General features: G+C 36.6%; 1 protein-coding gene across 1 annotated transcript in view; it reads left to right on the forward strand.

The window, feature by feature from the left end:
- SCN7A (sodium voltage-gated channel alpha subunit 7) overlaps nt 1-22,749 on the forward strand; it is an 86,293-nt gene that overhangs the window by 22,059 nt on the left and 41,485 nt on the right. The window contains exons 3-10 of the mRNA XM_081096286.1: nt 2,291-2,403; nt 2,751-2,840; nt 5,436-5,564; nt 8,481-8,572; nt 13,019-13,225; nt 17,261-17,330; nt 19,108-19,249; nt 20,209-20,409. Coding sequence (XP_080952412.1) covers nt 2,291-2,403; nt 2,751-2,840; nt 5,436-5,564; nt 8,481-8,572; nt 13,019-13,225; nt 17,261-17,330; nt 19,108-19,249; nt 20,209-20,409 — 1,044 coding nt within the window. The remainder of the gene's footprint in view (nt 1-2,290; nt 2,404-2,750; nt 2,841-5,435; nt 5,565-8,480; nt 8,573-13,018; nt 13,226-17,260; nt 17,331-19,107; nt 19,250-20,208; nt 20,410-22,749) is intronic.

Consider the following 22,749-nt stretch of genomic DNA (forward strand, 5'->3'; position numbering starts at 1 on the left):
ATCAATGTTTCTCTCTCATTGATGTTTCTAACTCTCTATCCCTCTTCCTCTCCCTTCCTCTCTGTAAAAAATCAATAAAATATATTTAAAAAAATTTGAATTACATTCAGTTTATTTTGTTAAAATTGGCATATTAAAGATTCTAAAATTAAATAAATAATTTCAGCATTTAAACATTAACTGGAAAATATTATACTTGGAATTACTCATTGCTTTGTAATAACATGTACTAGTGAGCTGATTGGTTGCAGATCCATCTTCTGTGAAGTTTGAGATTGTTCTGGAAATATACAGAAAGTACATTTTAAATAATCAGATTTATTTGGTGGGGACCTTTTTAGTTGTCTCATTGCATTTAAAATGAAAGGGGGAAATGTCTACAATACAGCCAGATATCCATAGATTGTATGTTGGAAAAGGTTTCCATTTAGAACATCTACACTAATAAAAGAGAAAGATGCAAATTGACCATACCTTTGCAACGCCCACCAACCAATCAGGAGTCAGTATGCAAATTAACTCAACAAAGATGGTGACGGCGCAGGCTTCCATACCACCCCAGCCGCTCCAGGCCTCTGGGCAGCATGGGAAGGCGGAAAGGTGGCTCCAGGCCAGAGTGAAGTCAGAAAGGAGGCTCCAGCAGGAGCGAAGGTGGAAAGGTGGCTCTGACTGGAGCGAAGACAGTGCCGGCAGCCAGGGGCAAAACGGCCCATTCTTGCATAAATCTTCATGCATCGGGCCTCTAGTATATGTATAAATAATTAGCAAATATATATTTGTCTCCACTAATATAAATATAAATATCTATATATACATAGCTATATACACTTATATAAATATATATATGAATGATTGGCTATTTAAAGTTATTAATTTTAAAAAACTATAACTATAATAATAAAAGTGTAATATGCAAATTTACCAAACAGCCATCTGGTTATCCTTCTGGACAACCTTCTGCATGAAGCTGGGGCTGCAGCCGTGGGATGGAGGCAGCTGCCGTGGCTGCAAAGGCCTACTTGTGCATGAATTTCATGCATTGGGCCTCTAGTATAAATACAAATACCTATATATAATTACCATATACACCTCTGTATAATTATATGCTATATAACATAAAATATAATACTATAGCATACACGGTGGGGCAAAAGTAGATTTACAGTTGTGAGTATGTGAAACAATTTATTTGTATTATTACTTATTAATTATTGTATTACTTTCCATATGAACAACTATAAACCTACTTTTGCCCCACCCGATATGAGGTCATATTTAATATATATCATTTAGTATATTATAGTATACTAGAGACCCACCACATGAAATTCATGCAAAGGGCTTGGCCCTCACAGCCACGGCAGCTTACCTTGGCCCTCATAGCCACGGCTTGGTCCCGAAGGTCATCCGGAAGGATGTCTGGTCTAATTAGCACATTATGATTTTATTATTATAGATTGTATTACATTGCATTATATGCTATATATTATATCCTATTATATAACATATATAATATTCAATATAAAATATGTTTATGCACATATCACAATAAATGAATTTTCCAATTGGATATGTATTATACTAAGGGTATGTATACAGAGACAAACACACACACACTTTCACTGTGTGTCAGTGTATATGTATATACATATATATTGTAGCTACACACATATATACATATATATAAAAACATCTATATATATATGACTAATTTTTAGGATATTTTTGATCTTTCATTAGTTTTGGTTTTATGTTCCAACATATTATATTTACATGATTTAAATGTATGTTATAAAAATGATAATAAACAAGTGGGGTTTTATACCATGGATAATTACTAATGATTGGGGTAACATTGAGGTATTTTTGGGTCATTTTTACTATTGTAATCCCATACCTCATTGTCTTTGAAATAAAATTAATGGGTTTTTTTTACATTTATTGAATTCAGGTATGTTTAAATGAATCTCCATGAACCATTAATATATACCTTTCTTCCTATTATTTTAATTTTGCCGGAAACCTTGAGGACTGGTGTGTGGCAAATGGTTTTCTCAATAGAATCCTAGCCTCCCCCCCCCCCAAAAAAAAGTGGTAGATAAGCCTAAATATCAATTAAAAGAGTTAAGAAAACACTTTCCCCTTGCTTTTAATGTAAAACAATATAAAAATATAAGAAAAATATAATTGTTAGAACTCATGATGGAAATGACCATTGTCAATATGTTGCATAACTGGTTAGATTATATAGTTCATGTTCTAATTTCACATGATCTTTTTTGCCTTACAGACTTTCATGATACTAAACAAGAAGAGAACAATTTTCAGATTTAATGCCACCTGGTGTACATTGTCTCCTTTCAATTCAATTAGAAGAGCAACTGTTAAGATTTTGGTACATCCATATCCTTTTCTATTGGCTTTGGAATGTACAAATATCAAATGTAACCATTCTATTCAAATATTGCTGCAGTCATTTCCTCTTTTGAATTGATTTCTCATTTTAGGTCATATTGAAATTTGGATTATAACTGCACTAAGTGTTTCATCTTTGAAAATGCATTTAAATATATTTTCAAGTTAGTAAACATTAACAAATATTAATCTTCATCATTTATCAATATGACTAATATATATTTTTGATAATTTAAGAAACTATTTATCTCATATGTATACATACATATAAACAGAATTAGAAACATATAATTCCAATATTATTTATCATATACTATTCCTTGACTGCAATCTACCTTTTTTCGACTATTCATTTTGATTAGCGTCCTGATTGACTGCATATTTATGTCCCTGACTGAGGGGCCAAAATGGGGGCCAGAATTACAGTAAGTTATATAATTTCATTGTATGTAATCTCATATAAGATTATATTTATTATTTACATGTGGCATTATAGTACATTACATACTAAGTATTATAACTTTGCATAATTTAATATTTATAACCTGATATAATAAAAGAAAAACATGCAAATTGACTGCACCTCCGCTATGCTCAAGCCATGCCCACAAGCCAATCAGAGCGACTATATGCAAATTAACCCAACCAAGATGGTGGCCGGCAGCCATGGAGCTGGAGCAAGCAGGAGGCTTGGTTGCCCAGGCGATGAAGGAAGTCAAGCTTCCCGCCTACCCTGGCTGGCTGTGGCTTCCGCTCAAGGCAACAAAGTTTCAATTATAGAAGACAAATAAATCCCAGATACCTGCTTCCAGCCAGCCTCCACTGGGAGCTTGGGTGACTGGGGGCTGGGCCAGCCTGCAAACAGCCATCAGCCCTACACCCAGGCTGGCCAGGCACCCCAGCAGGGACCCGCACCCTGAAAGGGGTGTGGCCAGCCTGAAAACCACCCTCAACCCCTCACCCAAGCTTGCCAGGCACTCCAGCGGGAACTTCCTACCCTGAAGGGGGTGTGGCCAGTCTGAAAACAGCCCTCAGCGCCTTACCTAGGCTGCCCAGGCATCCCAGCTGGACCCCCACCCTGATCAGGGACACCTTCAGGGCAAACCAGCCAGCCTCCACCCATGCACCAGGCCTCTATCCTATATAATAAAAGGGTAATATGCAAATTGACCCTAACAGCGGAGTGACTGGGAATGAATGGTCACTATGACACACACTGACCACCAGGGGGCAGACTCTCAATGCAGGACCTGCCCCCTGGTGGTTAGTGCGCTCCCGCAGGGGAAGCTCTGCTCAGCCACAAGCCAGGCTGATGTCTGCCAGTACAGCAGTGGTGGTGGGAGCCTCTCCTGCCTCCTCAGCAGTGCTAAGGATATCCTACTGTAGCTTAGGCCTGCAGCCCGCTGGCAAGTGGACATCCCCCGAGGGCTCCTGGGCTGCCAGAGCGATGTCTGACTGCCAATTTAGGCCCAATCCCCTGGGGAGCAGGTCTAAGACAGCAGGTGGTCATCCCCTGAGGCGTCCCAGACTGCGAGAGGGCACAGGCCAGGCTGAGGGACCCCCCCACCAAGTGCACAAATTTTTGTGCACCGGGCCTCTAGTGTATATATAATATTCATTATACATAATATAATATTTATACATATACCATGATTAATGAATTTGCCAAATAGAAATCTACATATATATCAACTAAACAATTTTAATGTTTTTCTACCCTTTCTTTATTTCCAAACCTGTTATGTTAACATTGTGTAAATGTTTGAGTCTTTAGCTATATGTTTATGTCTATGGTATCATTTTAAAGTTAATCACTAAGGATTAATATAATATTTCAGTGCCTCGGATTTTCTTTACTGTTGCAATCCCATACCCAATTTGCTTCAAACTCAAATAACTATTTCTTTTTATTCTTTAAGAAAGTTATTTTCCTTTCTTTCTGTTCTATCTCTTTTCTCTTTCCTAAGAGATGTGAGTAGATTGACTTGCATTAGCTTATAATTATGGAAAGGTCCATTACATTTTCTAGGGATGAAAGCCTTTTTTAATGCTACCTCTTAAGTTTAATTCTGTTCTTAAGACTAGTTGACTTTGGAAGATAAATATAGTACTGATTCATTATAAAAATCCTTATTTAAACATATGATAAAATTAATTCTTTAAACCCTTTTACAATTCAGTGTGACCCCCAATATGGAATAACGGTGATATTTTATATTTTCACCATTTACCTAAATATATAGACAGACTATAACCTTGAGCTAGGACTTGTTGAAAAAACTGGTAATCAAATTGTATGGTTAATGCCATGAGACATAGGCCACCCTAGAAGCCCTATCTAAAGCCTGCCTATGGTTCAAAGGGCACTTGCTTTTTTTATTGCCTGGTTGGTTGCTTGGTTCATTAGTTGATTATTTGCCAGATAGTTATCATAAACACTAGTGGCCCAGTGCACGAAATTCATGGACAGGTTTGGGGGTGTCCCTTAGCCTGGCCTGCATCCTCTCCAATCTGGGACCCCTTGGGGGATGTCAGACTGCCTGTTTAGGCCCAATACCTGTGGTTCCTCTCACAATCGGGGACCGCTGGCTCTTAACTGCTCACCTGCCTGCCTGCCTGATCGCTCCTAACCACTCTGCTGCCGGCCTGCTTGCCCCCAACCTCCCCCTCCGCTGGCCTGCTTGCCCCCAACTGTCCTCCCTGCTGGCCTGCTCACCCCCAATGCCCCCTGCCAGCCTGACCACCCCCAACTGCCCTCCCCTCCTGGCCTGATCACCCCTAACTGCCTCTGCCTTGGCCCTGCCACCATGGCTTTGTCCGGAAGGATGCCCAGAAGGTCTCCCAGAAGGTGTCCCGGTCTAATTAGCATATTACCCTTTTATTAGTATAGATTGTATTTCAGAACTGACAATGTATTATTTTCGCTTTAAATATATATATATATTTGTGTGTGTGTGTGTGTGTGTGTGTGTGTATACACACATATATATAAACTTTTTAATATATAAATTTTTCTGCAGGATCACTTTGCTTGCAATTTACACATTTGAAATACTTGTAAAACTCATTGCAAGAGGCATCTGGACAGGATCTTTTTATTTCTTTGGTGACCCATGGAACTGGCTTGACTTCAGTGTAACTTTGTTTGAGTAAGTACTATTTAAGTTGTGAACATCTTAATACCTTGCTAAGCAAATGCTTTCAATAAAAACATTGAAGTTGGCAAAATTTTCTGCCTGAAAAATTTTTGCAAATATAGAATATTTCATAAATTCTAATCATAGTGAGTTCTCTCAGACAGCTCCAACTGAACTAGGTCATAGAATATGGAATAAAAAATGAAAGGAATGGGATAGTATCTGTATTTTCTATATGAAATAAAGAAAATAGAGGTTGAATTTTTGCTTTTTAAGTTAGTTTTAATGAGCAGAAAATCTTCTGGAGACTTAGCAGAGGATACTAGCATATTTGGTTCTGTCTCTCATTTACATTTTTTTTAGCTACATTTCTTAACACCAGTAAATATATTAAATTTCTGAATAAGATATTTTAAAAACACACACACGTACATTTTCTACATTTCCTAAAGTGTTGTTACATTAAATTCTAATGATTTACATATGTATTTATTTTTTTAATGCATCTGTTTAATATACTCTGTTTTGTAGCTGAGTGATCAATGGTGTTGAACTTCTATTAAAGAAATTAAAAATAATATTCTATTTCTAGATTTTGGGACAAGAATTTTTCTTCAAAAAATCTTTATAAAGGTTAATAATTATTGTCTGCCATATGGTGAGCAATAAAAGAAAATAGTAGCTAAAATTATTTTGCAATTATCACTACTACTTATACTATTGCTATCATTATTTCTGCTGTTGCTGTTAGCAAACACTTAGCTAATAGCTAACATTTAGATATCTTATAGTATGTGCCAGTTGCTTTTCTATGCACTTTACATATATTAGCTGATCTACTAAGTGTACCAGTTAATAATGGAGATTTTTTTTCAACAGATGGAGTTACACATACTAGTATGTTGATATAAATGTGATTTGATATGTATGCTCTTTTGTTGTATTGACAGCAAGCTTCAAAACTTCATATGTCAAAATTTCTGAAGGTGTTAACATCATAGATATTTTTAAACTTAAAAATATCGAATTTCGTGCCAAAAAATAGTGTTTGCGGAAAGTTTTAATTCATTACTTTATTTTAAAGAAAAAGTTATTGTATATTTCGGGAAGCTTACGGTGAACAAGCTCCATCTCAAGATACGTGTGAGCGCTGGTTTCAACGCTTTAAGGTGATGATTTCGATGTGAAAGACAAAGAACGTCCAGGTCAACTGAAAACATTTGAAGACCAACAATGACAAGCATTATTGGATGAAGGTGCGTGTCAAACTCAAAAACAACTTGCAGAAAGATTAAATGTTGCTCAGTAAACAATTTCTGATTGTTTACAAGCAATGGGAAAGATTTTTTTTCTTAAATATATTTTATTGATTTTTTACAGAGAGGAAGGGAGAGAGATAGAGAGTTAGAAACATCGATGAGAGAGAAACATCGATTAGCTGCCTCCCGCACATCTCCCACTGGGGATGTGCTCGCAACCCAGGCACATGCCCTTGACCGGAATCGAACCCGGGACCCTTCAGTCCGCAGGCCGACACTCTATCCACTGAGCCAAACCGGTTTCGGCGGGAAAGATTTTTAAAGGAAGGAAAATGGGCACCACATCAACTGAACAAAAGACAAATGGAAAACCGAAAAGTCATCAGTAAAATGTTGCTTCACCAGCATGAAAGAAAGTCTTTTTTGCATTGAATTGTGACTGGCGATGAAAAGTGGATTTCTTTTGAGAATCCCAAATGCACAAAATTGTGGGTTGATCCAGGTCAACCATCAACATCGACTGCAAGGCCAACTCGCTTTGGAAAGAAGACAATGCTCTGGGTTTGGTGGGATCAGGAAGGTGTGGTGTATTATGAGCTTCTAAAACCAGGTGAACTGTTAATACTGATCGCTACCAACAACAAATAATCAATTTGAACCATGCTCTGATCGTGAAATGACCAGAATGGGCCAGAAGACACGGCAAAGTAATTTTGCTCCATGATGACGCACCACCACACACTTCAAAACCAGTTAAAGACACATTAAAAGATCTTGCCTGGAAAGTATTAATTCACCCACTGTATTCACCAGACCTTGTTCCTTCAGATTACCACTTGTTCTGATCGATGGCACATGCTCTTTCTGAGCAGCACTTCAAAACGTATGAAGAAGTGGAAAATTGGGTCTCTGAATGGTTTGCCTCAAAACAAGAAAAGTTCTATTGGGACGGTATCCACAAATTACCTGAAAGATGGGGAAATGTGTAGCTAGCGATGGACATTACTTTGAACAAAGCACTTTTGATGTTTCTCTTGAAATTATCGTGTTCTTTTTTATTACAACATCCACCATTATTAACTGGTACATCTAGTAGTCCCAACCCTCTGAAAAAGAAAGTATTACCCCCACCTTACTTCTGAGGAAACCGAGGCAAGAAAGATTAAGTAATTTTTCTCTGTCACACAGCTAGTAAAGAGTGGAACCTGGATTTCTACACAGGCAGTCTGGCTCCAGAGTCTGTGCTCTGGGCCAGTATGTACCCTGCCTTCTGCTATCACCACCATTACCATTGTCATCATCAAAATCACCTTAAACCCTTACATTGAAGCTCATTCCTTTAAAAGACTGTGGTTTTTTATTTTAAATAATCGTTTTGTTAGTTAGATAAAAAAATATTTATGAAGATGACATAAATATGGACTTAAAAGTACTCACAGTGTCAAAATTTATAAATTCTCATAATTTGTTTGTGGATTGATATTTACTCGGCTACTTTGCACATTACAGCAATCTTTGTCTTCCAATCAGTAGTAAAACTATTTGCAAAATGGAGTAATGAGAGCAAGGGAAATGTTTGGATACATGGCTTTTAAAATAAGTTTTAAAGAACATAAGGAGCCAAAGATACGTAGCATAACCTCTATATAACTCTAACTTAATTCCACAGGCACATAACAATATATTCGCCTCTAAACTTCACACCAGTATTTAGAGTTGCAAGAAGTTTGAGAATTTTGAAAATTATTCCCTTAAACCAAGGTAAGAAATTTTTGACATTGAGTTCCTTTTCTTCATTTTGTTTTATGTATTTCCATATATTCATTTGAATTCCTCTGTTATTGTTTGGAGAAATATTAAATTGAATACTGCTTTAGCTTATTCAATTAATGAATTATCTGATCTTTAAATCTGTTTCAGTCACTACAGGAAAGGCAAAAAAATTACACATTTGACTGTTATTTATTTGAGGTCGGTTCATTAATTATAAAATATAGTGATCAATTGAAAAGATAATTTTTCTATTTTTAAATATTTATTTATTCTTATATCTTAAATATGATCTTATAAAATTGTCTTTAGTCTTCTTTTTTTAAAATATATTTTATTGATTTTTTACAGAGAGGAAGGGAAAGGGATAGAGAGTTAGAAACATCGATCAGCTGCCTCCTGCACACCTCCCACTGGGGATGTGCCCGCAACCACGATACATGCCCTTGACCAGAATTGAACCTGGGACCCTTCAGTCCACAGGCCGACACTCTATCCACTGAGCCAAACAGGTCAGGGCATCTTTAGACTTCTTAGAGAGACAGCAGCCTAGACAGATATCCAATCTAACTTCTTCTTTTTTAAATTGCATCTAACAATCAGATGAAATGAATAAAGTAATATAAAATAGAACAAATTCCCTTTTGTTCTGAGTGCTTGGATAGGGTGCATTCCATATGCCACAAAATTCAAGGAGTTCCTGCTAAGTAAGGCTGTGACCACATTGAGGAAGATGCTGAGGACTAATTTTAGCCCCCATTCCTGAAGATGCCTTAAAACCTTCTAATTTGTTATTCAGAATGAATAAAAACAATAAAATAGGAAAACTCCAATCAGAGAGTTGTGGGGATTTTTTTTGGTGTTTTTTTTTTTTTTAATGCTATGAATCAGAGTAGTATGAAATAATTAGATCAATAAGTCCTTAGCAAATGTGATAATACCAAAAGTAAGAACTACAGGCAACTTTTGTGCACTGGTACACCATGAAGAGTGCCAAACACATGCATACTATGTATCAATCCAACCAAATTCCAGGTTGGCAAAACAGCAAAAAGATTGGGGGAGTGTGGTGATGGATGCATAACCATGTGGCCATACTGAAACATTAAATTGTACACATTAAATGGGTGAATTGTATGGTTTGTGAATTATATCTCAGTAGAGGTATATAATAAATATGATTTGTAGCATAGCAGTTTTGCCAAACCCAGTGAAGAAACCAGTGAGACGTGCCCTGGTAGGGATAGTCACAGTCTGAACTTCCTTACTAGTCTCTACAAATCACTAGAACATAAAATTGCATCAATTGCATCTTCATCTTGGCAAGGATTATAGAAGAAATCAGGCGGATCCCAGTTAATACCAGAGGAATACACACACTAGAGTTCAGAGCACACAGGCTGGTAGGACCTGCTTTACAAGGGAGAAAATAATGAAGGCACATAGCAGCAATTTAAAATGTATAAAAATATTTTGCAACATAGAAAGAGAAACATACTATTTGAGATAATGAAAATAATTCTCTTTTTCATAAAAACAGTGCTCTAAGAAATAGGAGCAAGCATTAAAAAATCATATTTTGTAGTCCCAATAGAAGAAAATCGAGACTCTTCGAAGCAAAAGAGGAACAAGATTATAAAATGACAAATAAAAATACTGTTAAAATACTGTTAAAACTAAAATATGATAAAATTATTATAACTTTGGTTAATATCTGATGGCAGTAAAATATAGTATCATCTGTATAGTATTATGGTAAAGCAAAACCTATTGTACAGAAAAATTAGAGACATTCTATATTAATACAGTAGAACCAAAAATTGGATGGATTAATAAAGGAGAGAAAACTTAAGTTTCATTTTATGGATAATAGGTAATACTAAAAAAGAGACAGAATAATGTAAAAGACAAATTATTAAAAAATACACTAGAATTTTTTAATCACTTAAATCAAGACCTTAGTCACAAATGGAAAAGGTCATCTTATACTAGATAAATAAATAAATAAAATAAAGGATACACTTATGAAAGTATTATAAAACCCCTACAAGCAAAAAAGCAAAGAAAAAAGAGCCCATGGAAAGGTAATCCTTAGACCTCGTGAGTGGGCAGTAGAGTTTCAGAACTTGGAGGGCATGTCGGCAGGGAGGTTATGACACCAGAACTTCATACCTGTTTGTCATTTATGTGTGAAGTCAACAGAAAATAATCTCAGCCATCCCCAGAGTTCTTGAATTTTACATGTGTATCTTTCCTGAATATCTGCTGAAAAACAAAAATATAAAAATAAAATATTCCACAATAAGAAGATTTACTATCAAAAGTAATCGCAATGAAGTATTAAATCATTTCAACAGAGAATGAATTTCAAATTATGTTGTTAGTGGGTTGAAAAACAAAATACAAGTATTATAAATTATAAATTCTAGCATGGACATCTGTGGGTCATCCTTGAACTAGAAACATATGTTGTCTGTGCTCTTAAAAACTTTGGAATAGATACCAACCTTATAAAAATCTGGTGATTTTAACATTAAAATCTAAATTAATTTGGATAAATTGTCAGCATCAATCCAGCCAAATTCCTGGATGCAACTACCACCTGTAATTGTAGAGCAGCTTACCTTTACATCAGGCACATTCATCCAAGTCTCCTCCACTCCCTACTTGCACAAATTTTATTTTCTGACAAGCCTTTGTAAGAATATCAATGTTATCTTTCCTATAAATCATGAAAGATAATATATAATGCAAAATACATGAAATTCAACTATTATAATTAGGTCAGAGGTTCAAAATTATATTAACAAAAATGAGAACTAGAAATTGAGAAATGTGAGAAAGCAAATATTATTATGTTCTTATATGAGAAGACTATAGTAGATACAGTTTTATTTTTTATGTAGAGAGTATGTTTGTTCAAAATAAGAATTTAAGTTTGATACGGGTGCTCAAAATAGACATACTAGAAGAAAAAAATATTAAAATTTATTTAAAAAAGATAAAACACATAGAAATCATAAGGGAAACATAAAAATAAAAAACCAAAATGGTAAAGGCCAATCCAAATAAAGGCAATTTATGAAAATAAAAATAATTGGGTTGAATTTTTCTGTCAAGATGTAGAGACTTTAATATTAAATCAGAAATAAATTGAACTCTACCAGAGATACCTAAATTAAAACAAAATAAAAGTTTAAAAGTAAAATGAAGGGGAAAGTAATACCAAGAAATTAAAGTCAAAGTTGGCATGTGGTAGGTAGCAATAAATGGTAGATAACAAAGAAAATTATTAATAAGATTGATTCTGTAAAATTGGATGGTGACTTTTTTACCTTCAAACAAAATGTTACCAATAGATTAAAACTCACAAAAACTTGGTATATATGTATGAGTATATATATATATATATATATATATATATATATATACTCATACAAATATACACATATACACACATACATGTGTTCTTATTCAAGAGCTACTCCAATAAAACAATATGAAACATTTTTCAGTAAAATAATATACAGAGGACTCGGGACATTGCCAAACAGAAGTACATTGCAAATGTACATGTTTTAAAAGTTCATTATGGTAATCAAAGAAATTACATTAGAGTAAAGTTATCCCATTTTTCTTCTAATAAAATGGAAATAGTTTTAAATATTTCATTTTTAATGAAGACTTGATTATATACATATGTAGTGTTTGGTTTATGCATTAGTTTAACATCTCTTATTTAATCAGCTCCAAAAAATGAATTCTTAATAATTAATGAAAGAATATTATAGAATACTGCTGTTTCAAACTAGTTTTTGTTTCAACATTTTCAACCCATTTTGATTAATAACTCTATACCTTTACTTATGCTTACAAACAATAGTGATTGGTATGAAAATCAGTAATCAAGAGAGAAAGCCTGTCCTTTATGTAGTAAAGAGAAACAAACAAATGACTAATTTTAAAATATCTTGTGACTACATTATTTTGTTAAGTATAAAAAATTAGCAATTATACAAAAACCTTAAAGTTTGGTGTTTTATTCATTTTATTTATTAGACCTAGATCAGTGATGGCAAACCTTTTGAGCTCGGCATGTCAGCATTTTGAAAAACCCTAACTTAACTTTGGTGCCGTGTCACATAGAAATTTTTTGATATTTGCAACCATAGTAAAACAAAGACTTACATTTTTGATATTTATTTTATGTATTTAAATGCCATTTAACAAAGAAAAATCAATCAAAAAATGAGTTCGCGTATCACCTCTGACACACGTGTCATAGGTTCGCCATCCCTGACCTAGATGATGGTAAATTAGATTATGAAACACAAAGCTACCAATTTCAATGGATATGTATTTGCCATGGAAGAAGTTTGCTAATGCTGCTTTACTAAAGCACTTTACTTTATTGAAAACAAACTTGTCTCTTTTCAGGTGTGAAATCTTATGTAGGGATCCTGCTCCAATGCTTGAAGAAACTTACCGGTGTCATTATCCTTACTCTATTTTTTCTGATCATATTTTCTCTAATTGGGATGGGGTTCTTCATGGGCAACCTAAAGCATAAATGTTTCCGATGGCCCCAAGAAAATGAAACAGAAACCCTGCACAACAGAACCAGAAACCCATGTTATAGTCGAGGTAAGAATCACTTGCCATCTATGTCAAACAATTTAAATGTTCATTAGGGGGGTGAGGGATATTTTTAGTTCTATTTTTTAAAATTGCAGTATAATTTATGTACCATAATAGTCACAGTTTTAGTTTGTTCACAAGGTTGTATAACCACCACCGCTATCTAATTCTAGGACATTTTCATCACCCTAAACAGAAACTCCTATCCATTAGCAATCATTTCTCATTCCCCTTGCACCAGGCCCTGGCAACTACTAATCTACTCTTTGTGTCTATATACTTTTCTATTCTGGACATCTACACTAATAAAAGACAAAGATGATAATTGACTGTACCTCCGCTATGCCCAACCCACGCCCACCAGCCCATCAGAGTGACTATATGCAAATTAACCCAACCAAGATGGCAGCCAGCAGCCATGGAGCTGGAGCAAGTAGGAGGCTTGATTGCCCCAGCGATGGAGGAAGCCAAGCTTCCCACCTGCTCTGGCTGGCGGTGGCCTCCGCTCAAGGCAACAAAGTTTCAATTATAGAAGACAAATAAATTCCAGATACCTGCTTCCAGCCAGCCTCCACTGGGAGCTTGGGTGGCTGGGGGCTGTGGCCAGCCTGCAAACAGCCATCAGCCTCTCACCCAGACTGGCCAGGGACCCCAGCAGGATCCTCCACCATAAAGGGGTTGTGGCCAGCCTGCAAAAAGCCATCAATCTCTCACCTGGGCTGGCCAGGCACCCCAGCGGGGACCCACACTGAAGGGGCTGTGGCCAGCCTGCAAACAGCCATCAGCCCCTCACCCCGGCTGGCCAGGCACCCCAGCAGGACCTCCCTCCCTGAAGGGGGTGTGACCAGCCTGAAAATGGCCCTCAGCCCCTCATCCAGGCTGGCCAAGCACCCCAGCAGGATCCCCACCCTGATCCAGGACACCCTTCAGGGCAAACCAGCCGGCCCCCACCCATGCACCAGGCCTCTATACTATATAATAAAAGGGTAATATGCAAATTGGCCCTAACAGCAGAGTGACTGGGAATCACTGGTCACTATGACACACACTGACCACCAGGGGGCAGATGCTCAATGCAGGAGCTGCCCCCTGGTGGTCAGTGTGCTCCCACAGGGGGAGCTCTTCTCAGCCACAAGCCTGGCTGATGGCTGCCAGTACAGCGGTGGTGGTGGGAGCCTCTCCCACCTCCTCAGCAGCACTAAAGATGTCCGACTGCAGCTTGGCCTGCTACCTGCTTGCAAGTGGACATCCCCCGAGGGCTTCCGGGCTGCCAGAGGGATGTCTGACTGCCAGCTTAGGCCCAATTCTCCGGGGAGTGGGCCTAAGCCAGCAGGTGATCATTCCCTGAGGGGTCCCAGACTGCGAGAGGGCACAGGCTGGGCTGAGGGACCCTCCAAAGTGCACAATTTTTGTGCACCAGGCCTCTAGTTTCATATAAATGGAATCAAGCAGTGTATGGTCTTTTGTGACTAACTTCTTTCACTTTCTTCTTTGGAGAAATGTCTATTCAAATCCATTTCTCTGGGTTATTTGCCTATTTATTATTGAATCAAAATAAGGTTTTGTATATCCTGGATTCTAATCTTTACCACAATCTTGCAGAGGAGACATGAATAACCCCTGTTACAAAGAAGGAAATGAAGTTCAGAAGAATTTAGTGAATGCTCCAGAGTACTGTAACTACATGGGGATAAAATCAGGATTCTCTCCAAGCAAAATTCGGGTTTAATACCCCTTCCCTTTACACAAACCATACTCTTACTGGATTTTTTTTTTCTCACATTAAAATTATCAGGTCCTTTCTGACAGTATTTAGAAAAAAATAAAAGCATATTTTTCAACTAATAAAAAACAAATATTGATTAATCTTATGTAGTCCTTCTACATTAATTTATACTTTGGATTTAATAAGTTCTAAAACAAATCTTAATAAATTTTACTCTTCAGTTTTCCCCATGAAATGATAATGATGCAAGTAATACAGAATTATTAGTCTGTGATTATGTGGAATGTTTCCTTATGATATGTGTCTATTTCAAGGCCCTAATTTTAGTGGTGAGGACATCAGGAGCTAGATTAGTAAATGTTAGATTCCAATTGAAATACCCTTTGGTTCCTTTGACAATGTAACAAAATATGCTAATTACTTAAAAATAATTTTTGTTACTTCATTAATTATTGCTAAGGAAACAGGTTATTTTCATCTTTGTTAAAATATATTAAGAACAAATCACTTTTAAAGATTACCTCTTTAAAATAGTCAAATAGCATGCTAGGACCCACTGAAAATATAATATTATTAACCTAATTGCCATGTCATAGTCCTTGTTCATAGAATAGTATTTGGGACTGTCCAGTTTCACTAATATCAAAGTTCAATTGTTTTTTTAAAAAATTTACCTTTATTATTGAATGTATTACTGATGTCCCCTTTTTCCCCCTTGACTCCCTCCTTCTCACTCCCATCCCCTCCCCTGGCTTTCACCTCACTATTTTCTGTGTCCTTGGGTTATGCTGATATGCACATAAGTTCTTTGATTGTCATTTCATTTTTAACTGCTATTCAAGAGGTTGATCAATGGTTTCTAATTATGTATGATTTAAAAATTCTTCTAAAATTATTTTAGATGACAAATTTAAGTGACATTATTTGAGATTGGAGTAATTCAATTTTGTATATATAACATATATACAATTTTGTGTACATATATATTTTTGCATGTACATACTCTCTTTCTCACACACATACATGCACATGCTCAGAACTGCTCTCATGGGTTTGATTTCTGTGATTTGAATTTAGAATCTAAAAATTAATGCTTCTAGGGATGCATGTTCCCAACCCTGGTAACTATATTTATAAATATCCAGTTAACATTTTAATTGACAAGTAAGGATATCTGGATAAATTCTATGGGCTGTAATTCAGATCAGCTTAGGTTGTGGTCAAAATTAGGTGACACCAGGGAAATAATTGGCGCTGGATGCTCAATGAAGAAAAATAAGCTTCGAAGTGAGAAGAGAATGGAAATTAAACCCAAAGACAGAAAATCTGGAAGAGCATCAGGAATAAATCCTGGAAATAAAGGCCCGTGGCTTTCCAACATATTAGTTTTAGGAATTTTTCCTTCAGGGGTCTGGACGTACCTGGCTGGTTACATTCATTTTCTTGAACTCTAATTTTGAAAGGAATTCTCCTCTTTCAATACTGAGTTTTATCACTTTCAGGTCAGTGAAGTAGGTGGATTGCCAGAGGACTTTTTGCCTGTGCATCAGATGCTGAGACAGCTTCCTTGATAAAAGTATGGAGTTTCCTCAAAAAGTTAAAAATGGAACTCCCACTTGACCCAGTAGTGCCACTTCTAGGACTATATCCCAAGAAAGCAAAAACACCAATCAGAAAGGATATATGCACCCCTTTGGTCATAGCAGCACAATTTACAATAGCTAAGATTTGGAAACAGCCTAAGTGCCCATCAGCAGATGAGTGGATTAAAAAACTGTGGTACATCTACACAATGGAATACTATGCTGCTATAAAAAAGAAGGGGGGGGAAGAAGGAACTTTTACCATTTGCAACAGCATGGATGGAACTGGAGAGCATTATGCTAAGCAAAATAAGTCAGTTGGAGAAAGATAAATATCACATGATCTAATTCATATGTGGGATATAATGATTAACATAATTTTATGAACAAAAATAGATCCAGAGACAAATGGCAGGGGAGATGGTGTGTGTGTGTGTGGGGGGGGGTGGTTAGAGAGCAACCAAAGGACTTGTATGCATGCATATTGGCATAACCAATGGACACAGACACTGGGGTGGTGGGGCTTGCCTGGAGTGGGAATAGCTTGTGGGGGGGGGGGGGTCAATGAGGAAAAAGGAGACATACGTAAAACTTTAGACAATAAAAAAATTTAAAAAAAACAAGCGATTTGCTAATTCCTTCTCACTATAGAGGTTTAAATGGCTTCCAGATATGCTGTTCACTCAAGCTTAGAAAATTAGATATAGAATATAATTTCTTTCTTATTTTCAGAAACAGAAAACTTTTATTATTTGGAAGGAGAAAGATATGCTCTCCTTTGTGGCAACAGATCAGATGCCAGGTAAGTGAGGTTAAAGTTTTCTTCTGTCAAGGCAGTATCACCAATCAATTGTATTTATTGGATAATTATTATCTTTACTTATGGTTCCGGTTTGATTAGATTATCTCTCATTTCTTTTGTTTGTTTTGTTTTGTTTTGTTTTTCATTGAAACCATTCTGAGAATGAATAGTATGGAATGCTATTAAACCAATTCTATTTTTATTTTTTTTTTTAGAAAACAATAGTCAAGCTAGCTAAATAATTTGTTTAAGGTCAAGAAAGAAATAATACTCATTAGTAAACAGCAGAGCTGAGGCTTAAACAAGATCTGATTTTTTTCTGTTTTCAGTGTGCCTCAGAGCTAGTGGAAATTACCAAAAAAGACAATAAAATCTTTTCTTTGGCCCCAAGCCTTTGATGAAAGAAATATTAAAGATTTGCTGTTATTTCACTTATTTATGGCTTATCTATCTTTTATGACTATAATTTTAATTAAGAAAAAGTTTAGTGTTCTTGAAAACAATATTTATAAGTAATTCTTCAGTGGGAACACAACTGTCATGTCTTGTCCTATAATTTCAGATGAAGAGATAAAAAAGTAGAAATAAAGTGCTTCTTGACAGTGCAATGCCTTACAGAGTTCCTTATGCTGCTTCCCTCAGCTGATGACTTGATGCCCATTTGTAGGCTTACTTTTTCTTAGGCTCAGGGGCCCAGGTTGACAAATGGCACACGATGGGAAGAGGAACCTAAATTATGAAGTTTTGTTATATTTGATTGATTTAGATATTTGTCACTTGCTCAACTCTTTGCCCAGCTACTTTTGGGTTTACACTCTATTCTCAAGTCCAAATTGTGAGCTCATCCCATTGTGTCTGTCATATTCAACACCAGCTAATCCTCTTTGTGGACATTCCTAACACATATTGAAGATATCTGGTTATAGATATCCAGAATCACAATGATATATTTCAAGGCCAGAAAGTCATGCAATACTTCACCTGTAGCCATCATACTTTATTGCAGAGTAAATGATCCCAAAGGTTAGTGCCTTAAGACAAGAAGAAATATTCATTTGTTCAGATTATGTGGATCAACAGTTTAGCAAGCCTCAATGTGTAATTACTTTTTATACCTCTGTTTGTATCACATTTATTAACCACTTACCAATGTTCAAAATAAGACACATGGCCAAAGCCAAAATAATGTCTGAGGCAACTAGGAATGCACATGGATAGAGGGATGCATCACTTATTGGGCCACTACTGTAATAATTGACCATAACACTCAAGCCCCTAGTAGATAAAAGTATGAAGACTCCATAAAAGGAAATGAAATAGTATTTGTTCTTTCCATGGTAGTACAAGTACTGCTTGTAATTATTGATGTAATAAATGTTTTCTCACCCTTAAATATAAGGATCTAAGGATCTGAGGTGAGACCAATTGAAAATTAAACCCTTAACTCGTGCAGTTTTATTTTTATTATGTTACATTTCATCATTTATACTTTCACTTTGATATTGGGTGCTAAAGAAAACTTTAACAAAAGCTTGGCAAAAAGCACTTGTCAGGCCCCTTTCCCTTTTAGCTTAATTAACACTCTTCACTTCTACCAACTTAAAAATCTACCTCATTTGCAGCTTTCCACTGGAAATTGTTTGGGAGAAGATTGCTCCCTATGGAAACAAGAGCCCTTTATGATTTATGGGCAAATGTTCTATATTTATGATTTGGCCATAATCTGGAAGTCACCTAAAAGTAAGCAGTTGCTCTTTTCTTTGTGTTCTTTATTTAGTCAGTGTCCTGAAGGCTATGCGTGTATAAAAGCTGGCATGAATCCTGATAATGGCTACACAAATTTTGACAACTTTGGCTGGGCCCTGTTAGCCCTATTCCGGTTGATGACGCAGGATTACCCTGAAGCACTGTATCATCAGGTAAGAACAGAGAGAATCTGCCATGCACATGAGAATGGTACCATGCCCCTCCCTTCCAAGACAATGTCAAATGTAACTAGTTTATTACATTTTGATGTGAAGTATTTGAAGACAGAAGGAAAGAGAACAAGAATTATTATGGGTCAAACTATACCCTAACACTGTGTTGTGGTCTGTACTCTTATGTGTGACATCTCATTTAACCTTTACAACAATCCTATATTATATATGTGTGTGTGTATGTATATATATATATATATATATATATATATATATATATATATATATATGATTTTTATATGAAGACACTAAGATCACAGTGGCTGGGTAACCTCTCCAAAGTTACAACACAGGTATATACAGGATCACTGTCCTGCTCTGTGATATGAACTAAGTTAAGAAGATTTCTAGGTACCAATTCTTCAGTCACAAATTTGAACCTATGAGATTACCAAGTATTACATAATTATTTATTGAATACCTACAATGGGCTATTTCTTTTCAATTCTCATATCCTCATTTCTCTTTAATATTCAATCATGCCTCAGTTGTAACAGAAGGTTTGCTGTTATCAGACTTGAAATCCAAATTCTGAAAGTCTGTCTTCATCACTGATGATTTGTGTGCCATAGTTTCTCAAGAAGATACAATATTAATTAAAACAAAGATTCAGTTTTTCTTTTATTCAGAGAAGTTTCGCATAGTAGAATATGCAATGCTATTTTAGTAGCATAGTTAATATAAAAGGATATTATATATATTTTATACCTTAGATAAGTCTAAAGTTGAACTTCATTTTGCTTATTTTTCCAATAGAGCCAGTACTTGAACTGTCTTGTGATTACATTTCACTTATGACTAAATTATTTTCATAAAAAACTTCATTTTTATTTTAAAAAAGAAGATTACAGGAAGACAAATAACATCTTCCTTTTTGTACTGTTTCCCACCTCTCTTAGATCCTTTATGCTTCTGGAAAGGTCTACATGATATTTTTTATTATAATAAGTTTTTGGTTTGCCTTTTACATGGCAAGTTTGTTCTTGGGCATACTTGCAATGTCCTATGAAGAAGAAAAACGGACAGCTGCTGAAAAAGCTAAGAAGATTGAAACAGAATTTCAGCACACTTTACTTCAAGAAGAAAATGAAGCAGCTGAGGTATAATTTTTAAAATGCTTCTTAGAATCACAGAATTTGAGTTATCTTCTCAAGATCTTAGAGTATATTGGTAGATTCTCAATAGGTGTGTGGTGATTGATAAGAAGATTGAAAGTGATTTTGATAAGAGCATTTTTTTTTACTATATAACATTCTTTCCTGAGTGCACTATGGTAAGAAAAGCCAATGCCATTAATATTTCATTAATATATACATTTTGTTCCAAAACATGTATTACTGCTGCTGATAAACTATCTATACTAATAAAAGAGTAATATGCTAATTAGACTGGATAGACCAGACATCTTCCAGTCCTCCTTCCAGACAAAGCCATGGTGGCAGGGGCCACGGCAGAGGTGGTTAGGGATGATCAGGCTGGCAGCAAAGGGCAGTTAGGGATGATCAGGCCTACAGGGATCAGGCCTAAACCAGCAGTTGGACATCCCCCAATGGGTCCTGTATTAGAGAGGGTGCAAGCCAGGCTGAGGGACCCCTCCCATGCACGAATTTTGTTCACCGGGCCTCTTGTATACATATATATTTAAACTTGACCTCCCACAATGCAGTTATAGTTTATTAATTCAGACTTGCTTCAGATAGCACATCATAATTTGGAAAAGTGATAATGCCTTTGATAGATGGACTTCTTGCCACAGGTGGCAGCAGGAAAGGGGCCCAAAGCGGGTTACTGGTGAAGCTTCTTTGTCTCAGGTTCCAAAGTTCCATGCACCCCAAGCCAGTCCTGGAAAAGGTGCAGCTGGGGTTCAAAAAATAGGCCAGTTCCCAGAGCTTCCGTTCCATGTTGTAGCCAAGTGTAGTTCAGCATCCAAACTAATTAAAGTCCATTAGTCCATGAGTGGAGTCCCACACAGTCATAAGCCACAAGGGTACAGGGGAGTCTATCCCCTGCCACAGAAGCTAGAGAGAGAAGAGAAGAGTGTGTTCTTCTTTGTGTAGGGTAGATACATGCTTTGCTAACTCCCAATTGGTTCTTTCAAGTAATCCTGCCTTAGCAATATCCCTGTGATTTGTTATCAGCAAGCTGCCTGTCTTAGCAACATCCATACATTTTAAAGCTCATGTCTCCCATGTGCCCTTCTTTCCCCACCCAGCTGGGTTGTCTTAGCATTTCCGCCTAGCGAGGGTCAGTTCTAGATCCTTTTGTTTGTCTCTGTGGTACAGTCAGAAAGCTGTATCATGTTCACATCTGCAAGGTCATGTTATTGAAGGACTTCCCAATTCTTCTCCCTCTCCCAAGGTCCTGTCCCTGACTGCTTAGCCCTTCTATCTCCTCAATATAGGAGAGATGGGGAAAAGGAAAGGGTCAAGATATATGCTCTGACACTAATTGGAATGTGTAGTAAAGCTGGCTAGGAGGTTCATGGTAGTAAAGTTTCCTTCTGAGTCATAAAGGGGAAAATGTTAACTTACCTACATATGTAATCCTTTTTATCAAGTCATCTATGTATATAAAAGGCTAATACACAAAGTGTTCCCTTGGGAGTTCTACTGGGAGACTGGGAGTTTGGTTGCTTGTTATGACATGTGCTGACCAGCAGGGGGTGGGGCGGCAGCCTGTAGCCAGGGAAGGAAAGCCCCGGCTGGCAGCCAGAAGGCCCCGATCAGCCCTGATTGCATCCCAGGCTTAGGGACCCTACCTCTGCATGAATTTTATGCACTAGGCCTCGAGTTATCAATAAAGAAGCTCTAGGAAAGTCATTTTTCCAAAAGTGGGGCCTGGATGACATGATGCAGGATCATACTGAATGACAACTTATTGATAGACTAGAGGCCTGATGCACAAAATTCTTGCAAGGGGCTTGGCCCTCGCAGCCCTAGCTGCCTCGGCCCTCGCAGCCCTGGCTTCGTCCGGAAGGTCGCCTGGATGGTCATTCTGCTATTTGGCCGAATTAGCATATTAATTCTTTATTATATAGGATACTTATGTCTACATGGTCTATAACACACATACCATTGAAACAAGAAGCAATTATACACCATATGAAGAAAACATGTATAACAAGAGGCTATTGAGTATAGCCATTATATCACCCATGAGGAAGTCACAGAAAAGCAAATTACAAAAGCTTTCTGTTTCTAGAAATGAGTCTTGGGTCCTTAAGATTGAATGATTACAGTCTGAATGATATGTTGAATGTGTAATTTCTTTTGAAGTGACATTTCAAATGTCAAGGGCAACACACAAATGTATCCAAGAACACAATACTGCTCTTATCCCAGGATGAGATGCCCTATTAACTCTGCTTAAGAACTTGGATTATTTCCTAATTTTCCAATATTCTCATTCATTTGGCTGCTCTGGATCACACAAAGCCTTTC

Source organism: Myotis nattereri (genome assembly GCF_964212035.1).
Source record: "Myotis nattereri genome assembly, chromosome: 7".
Taxonomy (NCBI): Eukaryota; Metazoa; Chordata; class Mammalia; order Chiroptera; family Vespertilionidae; genus Myotis; species Myotis nattereri.